We start from the raw sequence: 15,289 nt of genomic DNA on the forward strand, positions 1-15,289 counted from the left end.
CCTGAGAAAGAGACTTCAGCTCTAGAAAGGGCAAGCTGCTCTCTTTTGCCGGTCGCCTCACAGTCATTAGATCGGTTCCCTAGTCCACGTATCTCTACTGGTCTGGCATTTTTGTCCTCCCTGCCTCTACAATCAAGTCCATCGAAGGGCTCTTCTGCTCCTTCCTTTGGAACGGTTCCGATTCCTTTAACTTTCTTCGTCCTCTCTGCTAGGATAAGATCTGCCTCCCCAAAGCTAAAGAAGGTATGGGATTAAAAAGAATTAAGGAGGTCAACTCTATTGGTGTTCTTAAGCTCATTTGGAAAATTGTGTCCATGCAGAGAAGTATCTAGGTTAATTGGATCCTCTCCACACTGATCAAGCACAACTCTCTTTGGACTTCCCCTACCCCTCCTGATGCTTCTTAGATCTGGAGAGATTCTCAACCTTAAGCCTCCTACCCTCAATGCCATCTCCTTCTCCATTGGCAATGGTCAGTCCATCTCTCTCTAGTTGGACACCTCACACCCTTCGGGCATCCTTTCCTCTCTGATTAATCCTAGGACCATGCACTCTTTTGGCCTCCCCAAATTTGGCCCCGTTTCCTCTATCATTTCTTCCCTGGGCTGGTCTGCCCCTTTCCTCTCCCCCTCCTCTTGTTGACCTTTGGTCCTCCCTCCCTCCGCTCCCACTGGGACTTCAAGGAAGGGAAGATAAATGTACTTGGCTGCCCTCTTCCAATGGAATTTTCTCCCCGGCCTCTACTTGGTCCTTCATCAGATAATCTGACTCTGCGGTTCCTTGGCACACAGTCATCTAGTTCAAGGGTCATATTCCTTGCCATAGCTTTACTGTCTGGCTCTCTCTCTCTCTAACTACCTCCCTATGCAGTCTTTCTTCATCGACTGTCACATCCCTGTTAACCCCTCCTGCTACCTCTGCCCTCACGTCTCTGAGGACAATTCTCACCCATTCTTTTTATGCCCCCTCCCTTCCTCAATTTGAAAATCTGTCCTTTCTAGATGATGGCCCTCCAGTAAGGCCATTCTTCCTTTTCATAGGGAATTGATCTTGATTGACATGACCTTTACGGGCTCCTCCATTTGTGACACTGAGTAAGTTTGCATTTTGTGCAACCATAAACTACCTTTGGATGGAGCGTAACATCCGTAGATGGTCATCCAATTCTTGCTCTGCATACAAGATTTGAAAATCCATCTACTTTGATGTTACCTACAAGATCCAATCCCTTCATCCCTGCCCAGTCCATAACACCCATAGGAATAGGCATATCATTGCCTCCTAGAGTTTACTGGTTGACACCATCCCCCACCCCACGCTTGATGTCCACCCATAGCTTTCTTTGATGCTTTATCCCCCTCCCTTTTTTGGTTGTATCCCCTTAGTTCCTCCTGGTTTGGTTTTGCTTGTTGGTATAAGCCTCCCCTCCCCCCGTCTCTCATTTCTATATTCTTTTCTCCTTTGGTAATGAATTTATTTATTCAAACAAAAAAAAAAAGAGCTTATCATAAAGAAAAGTGAAGATCAAGTACAAGACGTATAGAGTCATAGTTGTAATTGATAGTATATGTGCACACACTCATTATGCATCCTATAGGCATTCACCTTGCTCAGAATGACCTTTGAGTCATGTCATTTTAGTAAAGACCAAGACCCGTAGCAATAAGGAACATATTGGCTTTAAGAAGCCTCTAAATTGACTATGAAAACAGTACTTGTAATGTTCAAGGGAATTTTAGGTATTTAAAGAATTGGTATCAACAGATGGTCTCTTCACGAGATTTGTAGGGTTTCGAGTTACGATGACAACGGACTTGGAATGAAACCAATCGGAGTCTGTATGTCAAATTTATGGTCACTTGAACACTGCCCCGGTCAAAAATCCACCCAAAAAAGGCTACAAAAGGGAATATGGCCGAGAGCTGGAGGTAGCAACTGGCTCCAGCCGGTCGACCAGACCAGCTGCTGGTCGATGCAGCTGATCGACAGACTGGTGACTGGCTTAGGTGAATCGCCTTCTTACGACTAGCTTTAACAGCTAGTTTTTTGCAACGGTTATGGGGCAGTCAACCGGGACTCATGGAGGTCGACCGGTACACCCAAAATATGACCATTTAAGTGAGATTTCTTACCTTATTTTGTCCCCCTAATATCACTTATAAATACCTCTAATGCTACTAACTAAATGTCAATCATTCCTAAGCATTTGAGATGAAAGTTAATCCACTCTCTCCTTGAGCTATTTGTCTACATCTAAACAAGTGAAGCTCAAGAATCTACTCAAAGTCTTCTATCCTCTTATAGATTTATCAAGCTTAGTGAAGACTATAGAAAGGTGCATCACTCTCATTCTTGCATTTCATTATTGCACCACACAAAGGGGTAACTCTTATCTTATTCCATTATTTATTTGTATCAGTCCAAGAGTTAGGTAACTCTAGTGTTGGACAGTTGAAAGTACACAGTACTCTAGAATAAAAGTTGGTGTTGTGTAGAATCCTCTTATCCTCAAAAGAGTTGTAAGGTCCCTCTCTACCTGTGAAAGAAATTGTACGGATCCTCTAATTCTTAAAGGATTTTGTAAAGGTTTTCCTCCCTACCTACAATACTGAAAGGGAAAAGTTAGTGGAATACCTTACGAGTGGAACTTGTAAGTAGTGGGCTAGACTCGAATTGAGTCGAACCACTATAAACTCAGGTGTTGTGTGATTCTGTTTGATTTTCTTATCCCACATTCTTTAAGTTGTAGTCACACTTGGGAGCATCAAGATTTAAAATCCACTAGCATAACCTATTCACCCCCCACCCTCTAGGTTATTTCAATACCAGCAAAGGAACACGAAGAAATCAAATGTTGGTATCAAACTTGACATGACAGAAGCCTTTGATGTCATGACAGCTCAGAGCCCACTATGACTAGCCACCAAAATAGTTAAGTTCATTGCAACAAGATAGCTAGTAGCTAGGGGTTTCCAAATTCTGTTTTTTCTTGTTAAACAGTCCAATAGTGAAGTTTTTCTAGAAGTCTATTGTAAAGCCTATCTTGGATGGAATATATATATAATTTTTTGGTGGGTAAATAAATATAAAAAACAGGGTAAAAAAGGGGGGGATGTACAAAGCTATAAAGGAAAGGGCTGCACTAGGCAGGGGGGAACAACCCACTAAAGGGTGGGGGAGACAATAGAAAATGGAAGGCCCTAGGAATCAATAATAAGCCTATTCTTTGGGGTGTCTGAAACTAAACCGTGAGGAGCCTGACTAAGCTTGGAGGAGATATCAAAATAGATGGTCTTCCAAATTGAATCAAAAGACCTAGAGTTAGAGGACCATCTGAGAAGATTTCTCTCCATCCAAATGTGGCTCACGGTGGTGCTGAAGGCAAGCTTCCCAGCGAAGTCACAAATCGATCTACCAGCAAAGGGTATGTCGATCCAGATCCATTCTCTCTGGAGGGGTAGGGAGCATCTTTTGGCTAGCCAAATCTTGGCAAGGATACGCTTCCATATAGAGGAAGAGCATGGGTAGTCAAAAAACAGGTGGTTAACATCTTCAAGGCCGTTCCAATGGAGGCAATAGGAGGGTTGAAGCTGAATGTGCTGGATGTTATTCCGGTTCATCTCCATTTTTTTGACACTACTCCTCAAGCAAGGCAGCTGAGAAGTCATCAAAGGGTTTGTGTGAATAATGGAATGCTAAGCATTACTTATTTGAAAGTGTCCCACGGTGATCTAATATCTTTTCAAGAAAATGACACGAGAACCCATGGTGAAGAAATAAGCAGATCTTTCCAGTGCCTTTGTCGGCTTAGTCTCTTAGTGAGTTAGGTGCCTTTGTCGGCTTAGAAACTATTCCCTCGATAAGCGTTGGTTAAAGGGCTAAGCTCAATTCCCGAGAGAAGCAAGCGCTATAGAATGAATAGCTTTGAAGCCACGTTTAGAATGGTCAAATACGTAACAACAAACATTTATGACGCTGAGAATCTTGAAGCCCAGTATTCAGCGAGCTTTAAGTGATAGGGGGCACAAAAGGAGACTGAAATTGTGGACTAATAGCAAAGTCCCTTGTTTTTTAGTACAAGTAGCTAAGGCTTCTACATCTGTGTAGAGGGGAACATAGGAGATTGAAGATCGAGTCTCCTCAGCTATCAACTCACTTACTGCATCTGCCTCTTTATCCACTAATAATAGGAAAGTGGTGAGAAAGAAATCGCTATTCCTTTCCTCTACCAAGAAAGGTTCATTCCGAGTCACAAAAGCAATCTTTTTTTTTTTTTTTTTAAATGATAGACTATATCTTTTCGTTATGGTAATGCAATGCAAAAATTGACCTATGATGATAAATGACGGATTTTTCAAAAGCATTTTTGCATAAGACAATAGAAAATCTTAGGCCAATAAATATAAAAACCTATTTACATGCCCAAGCTACTTTCCGATGTTGGAGGAAGTCCTGGGTTAGGGAGGCAGTTGGAGAGGGCTCTCCAGACTGTAAAGCTATGAAGGGTAATGTGGAATCTGAACCAAACAACCCTATGCCAAGGAAAAGGGAGGCACGGAGAGAGAATTAGGTTCTAAGCCGAGGAGGAGAATAGACCAAAAGAAGTGGGGACCAGAAGATTTTATCAGCCGAAGGAGAGGAGAGAGGGAAGGGGAGGGAGGGCAGACCAAAAGAAAGGAGGGACAGGGTGTCTACAGGGGGACCAAGCACCATGAGAGATGATGGCGGAGACTCGGGAATACTTAAGAAGTCGAGAATAGTAGAATATTATGGCACTAACCTGATGGAGGAGAATACCAAGGGGATGCCAATTATCCAGCCAAACGAAAGTCGAAGATTTATTTCCAATGTAGTGGATGGCATTGGCCGCAATGGGTCTATGAAGGAGAATGTATCTCCTAGGTCAAGCCATTGAATGCGAGATTTTTTCTTAAGGAAGCTTTCTTTTTGAGAGAAAAGGGAGGCCAGCTCCAAAGAGACATCTTTTTCCTCGAGAGCCAAGGTGGGGGAGATGATGTCAGGCTGAAGGAGAATTTGGATTGAAAGAAGCTTGGATCTACAGAGCTCTACTTGAGAAGAGATGTTGCCAAAGGAGGAGGCATTCCAGGCTCTAAAGGCAGCCTTGGCATACTTAAGCTTATGGGCAAAGGCAATGAGGGGGGAGGAGGAGGGAATTGCCAAGCAGAGGAAACAATGAACAGAAGTCAGGATGAAGGGTCCACATATCAAAGAACTTAAACGGCTTAGGGACGAAGGAGAGATAGGGATTAACATAAAGAGATATATGGTAATGATCGGAAATACTGGGAGGGTCGAAAGTGGCATGGGAGGAGGAGGAGAAGGAGGAAATCCCGGACTCATTTACCAAGACCCTATCAAGCTTACAGGCAATGCAGTGGGAACCCACTCTATTATTATGCTAGGAGAACTTGAGGCCAGACCAGTGAATGTCATTTAGCCTAGCATCCTCAATACAAGTGTTGAAAGCGTCAACATAGGTAGAATTGATAAAGGAGCCACCCTGCTTCTCATGGGCATACCTAACAACATTGGAATCCCCTCCCCAACCCCAAGGGGAGGAAGGCACGAAGATCACCCAAAGGGGATCCAATCGGAAGCATGGTTGAAGGCATAGATAGCGGTGAAGAAGAAGGGGCATGAGCCCGAGAAGGCAGAGGAGGAGAGATGGATGAATTAAGGGAAGCAGAAGATGGCTGTAATTTGGATTTTAGTAGGGGTCCAAAGGATCCAAATTCTACCATTGGGAGAATGACTATAGTTTGTGAGAAGGGACCGGGAGGGGGCTATAGAGTGGGTGATACGGGAGGCATTGGCCTTAAGAACGCGAGTCTCTAAGAGGCAGCAAATAATAGAGTTGGAAGAGCAGATGCTGAAATGGATTTCAGCTTGCTTACCAAGGGAATTCAAGCCCCTGACATTTCATATAGACCAGCACTTCATGGGAAGGGGGGTATGCGATGGGGGCCCATTGAGGGATGGTGGCTAGCTACGTAACCCCGGGAAGGGATACTGAGGTGACAACTGTGATATTCAATGAGAGGGGGGTAGGGGAGATAACAAAAGGGGATGGCGCATCCTTACCTGCAGGGGAACCAGAGCACTGCTTGTGCTAGGATAGGTTGAGAGAATTCAATCCAAATCGACCAAGGTGCTGGTTGAAGGTGGTGGCGGTGCCATCAGATCCTAAAGAGATGGGGGAGCTCTGAACAGAAGGGGAGGGAGCAAGGATTAAAGTATCGGTATTGGTCGCCGTATCGGTCAACCAAAATTAAGATACGTATCGGAGGGTATCATATTAGAGATACGCTAAGATACGCACAAGATACGCACATAAATGTATAGGAAACACTTTTTTAAACACTTTGCATAAAAAAATTGTTAAAAAAATCTATTGATAACATGTATTATGCATAAACACTAAATTGAGGGTATCGCACAAAAATTCAAGGTTTGTAGTTGTCCCATAAATGTAAAATCCTTGTTCCCAACCTTGATTCCACTTTAGTTAGAGAGAAATATGGTTGGCAACAACTTTGGAACAGAAATCCCACAAAAAATCGTGTTTTCTGAAAAATTACCCATCTTGGCCATTATATGACCGTAGTGCACTGTATTGATACATACCGATACGTACGGATACTAATCAATACGTACCGATCGATACATACTGATACATACCAACCGATACATACTGATACTCATTAATACGTACTGATCGATACATACCGAAATGTACATTTCACCTCGATTTCATATTTTTCATAGAGTATTGGTACATATCGGCAAGAATTAAAGTATCGGTATCAGTCGCCGTATCGATCGGCTAAAATTAAGATACGTATCGGAGGGTATCGTATCATATCGGAGATACACTAAGATACGCTAAAGATACACACATAAATGGATAGGAAACATTTTTTTTTAAACACTTTTGCATAAAGAATTTGTTAAAAAAAACTATTGATAACATGTATTATGCATAAACACTAAATTGAGGGTATTGTACTAAGAATTCAAGGTTTGTTGTCCCATAAATGTAAAATCCTTATTCCCAACCTTGATTTTCACTTTAGTTAGAGAGAAATATGGCTGGCAGGAACTTTGGAACAAAAACCCCTCAAAATATCGTGTTTTTCTAAAAAATTACCCATAAAAAACCCCTCAAAAAATCGTGTTTTTCTAAAAAATTACCCATCTTGGCCATTATATGACAGTAAAGCACTGTAACGGTACATACCGATACTCACTGATATGTATTGATACTCACCGATACATACCGAACGATATATACCGATACTCGCCGATATATATTGATACGTACCGATCAATACATACCGATACGTACTGATACATACCGAAACGTACATTTTACCTCAATTTTATATTTTTCATAGAGTCGTATCGAGGCATATTATATCGTATCGATGTGTATCGGTGGTGCATTGATGCATATCAGTATATATTATAGGATATATATCGATACGAAAGGATTTTAAAAATTTCATGTATCGTATCGGCCGGTTAAATTTAAGATACGTATCGGAGGGTATCGTATCGGTATCGGAGATACTTTAAACCATGCATATCGGTACGTATAGTATTGTATCGGTGATATATCGGTGCATATTGGTATGTATCGTAGAACAAATATCGATATGAAAGGATTTTAAAAATTCCATGTATCATATCGGTGTATATCGTATCGGTTGGATAAATTTAAGATACGTATCGGAGGGTATCGTATCGGTATCAAAGACACTTTAAACCATGAGGAAGCCTCGAGTGCCAAGGAGCGAGTGCATACCTTTGGATAGAATATTTTATTCTATTCTGAGTTGGCTCCTTTTTTTCTCATCGGCTATTATTATATTATTTTATAATGAAGATTTCCTATTGACTGGACTATGCTCCTATTTCCTATTGATCAAATGATACAAGCTCTCTCCTAAGCCAATGACAGGCTTCTGAAGTAGGTGTGGATTCAGTACTAGCTCTGCGGATTTTGGGTGTACTTGGTGGATTTCTTACTAGAAGAGTGGATTCCTACCCTTTATCCTATCTATCTGTCAACCTCTGGTTTGATTTCTGGTTTAATAAATCGGTTTACAGCAGTTCTGTTCTTGAATCAAGCTTTCCTACTAGGAAAACGACTGTTCTAGATCTCACAATCCACCCACCATATTTTGATCAAACTTTGCAGGCCTATTCTACTGGATAAATTAACCAACCCATTGACTACAGTTCTGTCCAATAGTTCCTAAGCACTTGTGATCTTGTATGAGCTAATCCCCTACTGGATTTCTTGGTCCAGGTTAGTTGTACAATCTATCCTAAAAGGGCATACCCAGTGCACGAGGCTCCCAACACTAGGGGGTTTTGGGAGGGTGAGAATTTAGGCAGCCTTACCACGCTACGCGAAGCTGTTTCCCGACTAGAACCCGTGACCACTAGGTCGCAATGGAGCAACCTTACCTTTGCGCCAAGGTCCGCCCTCAGATACGTTCTATCCTAAATAAACCTAAATGACAAGGGGATTCAGGCAAGGCTGGATGATACTTGTATTCATTCGAATGAGATGGATGATATGAGTGCATAACAATGAACAAATCATAATAGAAATTCGGTTGAAATACCAAAATTTCAATGGGTTATCTCGGCTTTGACCCTGGTTGAAACAAAACCATTACAAACTTGCCAAGTTTGCAATGTTTCTGTCAAATTTTGCTCGAAATGGTAAAAACTGAGTACTGCTTTCCACTTTTATGGTTCTTCATTCCTACTGCACATTCCAATTGGAAAAGGTGATCCCCTAATCTAAAAAATGAATACAGATCTTCTTTTTTTAATAGTATTTTGTATATAAGAGATATATGTGCCTCATCAATCAGGAACACTTGCCACCACCTGAATTAGGACATGAAAGAATCCTAGGCTACAACGTACACTAGCAATTATCAATCCGAAGCCAAACCACCACGTTAGGGTTTTTTCCAATCTAATGATTCAAACTCGTGTAAACATGCTTCAATAGACACTAAAAGAAATTTCATGGCAAAATTCCATCATTTCGAGCCCATTTCGTAGTTTTCGACAGTACATTTCGGCCTCGATCAGGGTCAAACCGAAATTTGGAACCTTGGAATTGACAAGCAAAGAAGTGCTTTTGCATCTTCTTTGTGGCTGTCATGTTCTCTTCCTCCAAACTTTCCAACCAAAAGGATAAGTCATATGCTTAATGATAAACATCCTACCAGTGGACCATACCATCCATATAAAATAGGACCATCCTCTTGTTCATTGCTCGTTCTACCACTTAAGAGTCATTTTGTTGTTTAGCTTACTAGGCTTTCCCTGGAAAGCAAACAGTCATTGTCAAATAATGGAATAGATTGGCCTTCAACAAGCCTAAGGAAAATTCTTTGTGAATTATTTTCTTCCCTATATTTGTTGGAGTCTTGGAAACAGATAAATTGTACTTCAGACAAGTTCATTTCATCTCTCACATCTCTATAAAGTGTTCCAATCCACACCTATCTTTCAGGACTTAAAGGGAGTTCCTCATGATGTTACAATATATATGGATAAACGGGTACAAAAATATTTTTACAGGTAAACTACGCAAGGGAGATGCTATTGGAGTTATTTTCAACCCATTCAGTCATACATCCCTTATATATGAGTTCTTGTATCATTCTCTCACAATCTTGTCTTTATCATTGGCTGAATTACCAATAACAAGGATTTCCTTCATGTATTCCAATCTCCAGCACTCGTCCTCCATGAAGAAATTTTCTATTCTAGACCAGACATACATCCCTCAACTATCCAATAACTGTTCCATCATCCAGCCTTCAACCATATTTCGATCCTTCTCAATTTAATGGTTTCTGTCTAGTCCCTCACTATAGGATTCAAAAATGTGTCTGGAATTCCTCAAGTTTGTTAACTGGCTGACTGAATTTGGCAGCTATCCTAAAGTTTATATATTGGAAAGGAGCTCACATGAAGCTTCAAGCTATTCAAAACAAATTCAAGGAATGGTAAAATGCTACTATAGGCAATGCAGAGCTGAAAGGTGCTCTCCGTCAATCAATACAGCATATGCTACATGGGTAGAATTGCAAATCCTTCCCAGATTAATAGAGTTTCGCAAGAACAAAGGTGAGGAGGGATTTGACAGGTATAACACTAAAGGAGATCTGTTATCACCCCCTCTGGAAAAAAAAAAAAAAAACTTCTACTGGATACCTTTGAAATGGAAACAAGTACACTGAATAATTCAATCTTATAGCTGATGGAAGGAAGCCTGAGGCTTACACCTCACAGTTTGACAGGTGGAACAACTTGTGTCACACCTTGGCTTTTAAAACCTCCATCCATGCTAAAAGGATTGGCTAAGGTATATGAATGCTGGCCACCAACCAGAAACACGCAGGCTTCGGAGCAGAAAGAACAGCAGGATTAGTATGCATGTAATGTCAAAATGAAAGATGCAATAACACTATCACTGGAAGAAAAAAAAAAACTTGAACCAATGCACAACTATAAAAGAAAAGCATAAGTATCAATTTTTCAAAAACTTCCACAAGATACCTTGAAATCTCGACTATCATCCAGCTCATCAAATATTAGCTCAAATTCCTCCTTAGAGATTTTTGGCAAGGACCTGGGTAAAACATAAATTAAGTTGATCGGTAGGAAATAGAGAAAAATGACAAGGTAAAGGTGTAAACTAGTAAATAAAAAGGAACATTCACGGTAGCAATGATGCCAGAAAAATTAGTTCAGCTAGAATAAACTAAAATATAAGAAGAAACATAAAACTGCAAAATTGAATGATCAATCTGTATGAGTGATTAAGACTCTCTTTGGTTTGATTTCTATTTGTATTTATTTGACTTATTTCTATTTTTACAAGTGTTCAGTATAATTTATAGCACTTATTTCTATTTATAATAAATTAGAATAAATCACAAATCACAAATTACTCTCAAGCTATATGCGATTTGCGGCAACAAATCATTTCTGTTGATTTTTTCTACCTTAAATGAGCATGTGTGCTAAACTACTCAAAATCAATGGTAAATAGGTAACTTCAGTATGTTTAACACTTTTCCAATAAAGACCCCAAATCCTACCATCTCTCTCGCTCGAAGCTCAAAGCTGAAGGTGAAAAATGAAACCTATTTTCTCATTATATAATCTATTTTATAAATAGTAACCAAATGAATACTATTTGTGGTCCATAATTTATTGTCACAAATAATTTCTAAAAAAATAGTTGATAAATACAAATAGAAATCACACCAAAGAGAGCCTAAGTAATAGTCCATTTTCAGTGAAGGGTTAGGATTAAAAATAATGTTTCTAATTTAGGGTGGGACATTAGAGGAAAAAGGAGCATATCATGATTGGGCAGGTTAACCATCTGGTTTTCACTTACATAGCATAAGTTTACACAATTAGAACTCTCTTTCCAACACACCATCATTGACAACATATTTAAAATTCTTATTTTTTCCCCTTCTCTACCCAGAACAAAGCAGGTAGACTAATAAGGCTGTAAACCAGTATGAGTCCTGCTTTCACATTGGTCCTGGGAGGCATGATCTATGTAGTCAGTCATAACCTTTAGCATGTTTTTTGCACTATGAGATAACCTTCAGAAGCAAAATCAAACCTTTTGTGAGGGCAGCCCATGCTTTTATCATCACACTGACACCCCCATTGCAGCCCCAAAAACCAAAGTGTGCTTGATTAACAATACAAAACATCGTCAACACCAACTCTGCAACCAGCTCCGACACCATTCTCGCAGCCAGCTCCCCCAGCCCCTCTGCTGTCGCTGCTTTTGCCCCTGCAGCCTTGGTAGGACTATGACCTGCCACGATGGCCTCTGCCACTTCATCTGGAGCCCCTTGCTCTCTCCACCCTAGCATTGTCAACATCCATTCATCCTCTGACTGCTGACGACAGAATGCCTGCTACCAACCTTCTCCCTGGCCATATGCCAGGGCACACTGTGGGCCAACCCACTGATGTTCTGCAAGTGACCATCTCCTCCTCCTCCAATGACATTCTGCTCGCTGATCACTTTCAAGGCCCTTCTGCTGCTTCTAGTCAACTGGCCAGGGACAAATTCTCCCACCTCCCCTGGTCTTCCACCAGGATCAGCTACCTGCTCCCACGAGCTGTCTGTGCCTGCTACGTCCTCCTCGAGCTCTCTCAGGTCCGGGTAGGCCCTTCCTGCCCCAATTGGCTCTTCATCCAACTCCGATTTTGTCTGGCCTGCAGCTAGCCCTATGAGGAAAGTCAGACCGCTCTGATCCACTTCTCCCAAAGGAACTAGGAACTGCCCCTAGGATCCCCCAGACCTCCCCACTCAAGGAGTACCACCGTAGGCCCCCTCCTCTAGCTCCTTTGGTTGCCCAACTCCTCCCGTTCCAAATGATTCCAAGGATTATCTGGAATGTCAGAGGGCTCAACTCCTCTGCAAAGCAATCCGCAATCAGCATCCTGCATCAAGTCCACTATAGCATTGCTTTCTCCTCAAGACCAGAGTTCTTGAGGCCAATGCCCCCCACATTGCAGCTTCAATAGCTCCTTCCTGGTCCCTCATTTGCAACTATGACCACTCCCCCATTGGTCGCATTTGGGTTCTCTGGGATCCCAATTCTATCCACATCAATGCCATTGCCACCACCTCCCACGTAATTCACATCTCTCCTTCCCTTCTAGTCTGCCTCCCTACTTCTTCTCTGTTATTTATGCCCTTAACTCTTTGGTCTGACCTCCTGTCCTTTGCCCCCTCAGCTGATAGCTTCCCCTAGGGCATTGGAAGTGAATTCAATGTTGTCAGTGCCTCTCACAAAAATCAGGGAGGCCTCCCTATTTATCCCACTCATGTTGGGACTTCAACGACTGCATTGATGATCTAGGCATAAATGACCTCATATGGTCGAGATCAAAGTTCACCTGGCAGAACTGTCGAAGCAACAATGATATAGTTGTCTACAAGCTGGACAAAATTCTTGTCAATGAATCCTGGCTCGATTCCTTCCCTTCCTCCAATGCCTACTTCCTGGTATTTCTGACCACTCCCCTATCTCCCTCTTTGTCCAACCCATCCCATCCTTTGGCCATAAACCTTTCAAATTCTTCAACATGTGCACCCATCGTCCGGACTTTCTGCCTCTTGTCTGTGATGTTTGGACATCCCTGTTCACTTCCCCTCCCGCGTCATTGCCTTTGCCAAGAAGCTCAAGAATGCCAAAGCTACTCTCAAGACTTGAAAATCCAACTATGTGCACCCATCATCCGGACTTTCTGCCTCTTGTCTGTGATATTTGGACATCCCTGTTCACTCCCCCTCCCGCGTCATTGCCTTTGCCAGGAAGCTCAAGAATGCCAAAGCTACTCTCAAGACTTGAAAATCCAACGTCTTTGGGAACATCTCTTATCGCATTCTCTCCTGTCAAAACAAGCTTAACCTCATCCAATCCAAAATCTTGTCTGACCTCCACAACTGCCTACTGGCAGATGAGGAAAATCTTGTCGCCTCTAAGCTCTCCGATCTTCTTGCCCGGAAGAAAGTTTCCCATGCTAGAAATCTAGAATTAAATGGCTGGAGCTTAGAGACAGTAACTCCATTTATTTTCACCGATCTATAAAGGCCAGAACCAATTCTGCTCCTCACTGCCTTTGGCATCACATTGCCCTCCCTTGCTGAAATCAAATCCAAAGTTGTTTCCTAATTTTCTAATCTCTTCAACCCCCTCCTTCTCCCCTCCCCTCCCCTCCCCTCCCCTCCTACCTTCCAATCTTAAAAAATTCAACCCCAACCACCTCTGTCACTCCCTTCAGTCCATTCCTTCCGATGATGAGATCATCACTGCCATCCTCTCCCACAAAGCCAGTAAAGCCCCGGTTCATGATGGCTTCAGCATGGGATTCTTTTCAGCCTGTTGGCACATTATCAGAGATGACCTTATCTTGTGCCATCAGAAGCTTCTTCCTTAATCCATCATAGTCCGCCATGTGTACCAAAAGAACATCCATGAAGTACCCAACACCTCTCTCCAGTGTCCCCAGGCTTCCCAAAGTGATCACATTGGATTACAATCAACATTCAAGGAGTTCTCAGAGAAGCAATCCCCAAACATAGTCAGCATATCCTGTTTGCCAACATTTTTGTACTCCCATCAAGCCATGGAGCCTTGTCGTTATACATAAAGTTCAAAGCCTCCAGAACAACTTTTATTAAAGGCCTTTCCAAACCATCAACCAAATCCCTCACTAACCTTTTCAACCTAATGCTATTTAGACCCAGCTCAAAGGCCTTTCCAAACTATCAGCTAAATCCCCCACTGTCCCTTTTAACAAATACCATTTAGATCCGGCACAAAGCTCTCATTCTTTTGAGAAGTTCTGGATAACAAGTTAACAACCACAAAGCCTTTGATTCGATCCATTGGGAATTAATCTCTAAGGTCTTACTTTTAATGTCCTTCCCCCCTGTCTTTGTCAACTGGATTCTTTCTTGGATATTGTTTGAGATTTTAAAATGTAATCGCAAGCGTACAGATCAGTGTAGCTATGGGTCGAACACAGGGAGAGCAGCCACTTTATTTTTTTACTTCTTTTAATAATGCGAAAGTGAACCAATTAATGATTGTGATCTAATTCTAATTACCGTCCTAAACATATGCATCTAAAATAACGTCCTAACCATTCGTCATCTAAGAATTTAAACATGCAAGCCACGCAATTAAAATTAAATAAATAAATAGCTAAAAATAAACACCCCACGTAATTAAAAAGCAATGAAGGAAAAAAAATGCTGAAATAAAAATAAAGTAAAAGAAAGTGGATAAACCTAGAGAGAGACTCACAAGTAGGTTTCTCTACTTAGCCCGAGGGATGCATCATAATATGAGATTCCCTACTTGACCAAAGAGTCACTCTTACAAGGGTTACTCTACTTGGCTTTAGGGAAAGGGAGACGATTAAAAAAAACAATAAAATGATGGTTCTATGGCTATGAGGGGCAAAGCCAACACATACACTATCCATGAACCTTGGGGGAAAGGGATAGAAATAATGTAACGACTGAAATTAAAATCCTAAATTAAGAAAGAAAGGGTAGCCAGAAGAGGGAATGAAAGGGAGGAGAGAAGACTACTAAAGGAGCCTACTTACTTGAACTTCAACCCTTGAACTGAAAACTTGATCGATTTGAGATACTACTAGTACTAAAAACAAGATATGG

At 41.6% G+C, this 15,289-nt stretch overlaps 1 protein-coding gene across 4 annotated transcripts in view; it reads right to left on the bottom strand.

The window, feature by feature from the left end:
- Positions 1-15,289, bottom strand: part of LOC122092726 (two pore calcium channel protein 1A) — a 111,882-nt gene that overhangs the window by 49,120 nt on the left and 47,473 nt on the right. For all 4 annotated transcript variants that reach the window (XM_042662967.1, XM_042662966.1, XM_042662965.1 and 1 more), the window contains one exon: positions 10,615-10,687. In XM_042662967.1, coding sequence (XP_042518901.1) covers positions 10,615-10,687 — 73 coding nt within the window. The remainder of the gene's footprint in view (positions 1-10,614; positions 10,688-15,289) is intronic.

The sequence above is a fragment of the Macadamia integrifolia genome, chromosome 11, assembly GCF_013358625.1.
Source record: "Macadamia integrifolia cultivar HAES 741 chromosome 11, SCU_Mint_v3, whole genome shotgun sequence".
In the NCBI taxonomy this organism is placed as follows: Eukaryota; Viridiplantae; Streptophyta; class Magnoliopsida; order Proteales; family Proteaceae; genus Macadamia; species Macadamia integrifolia.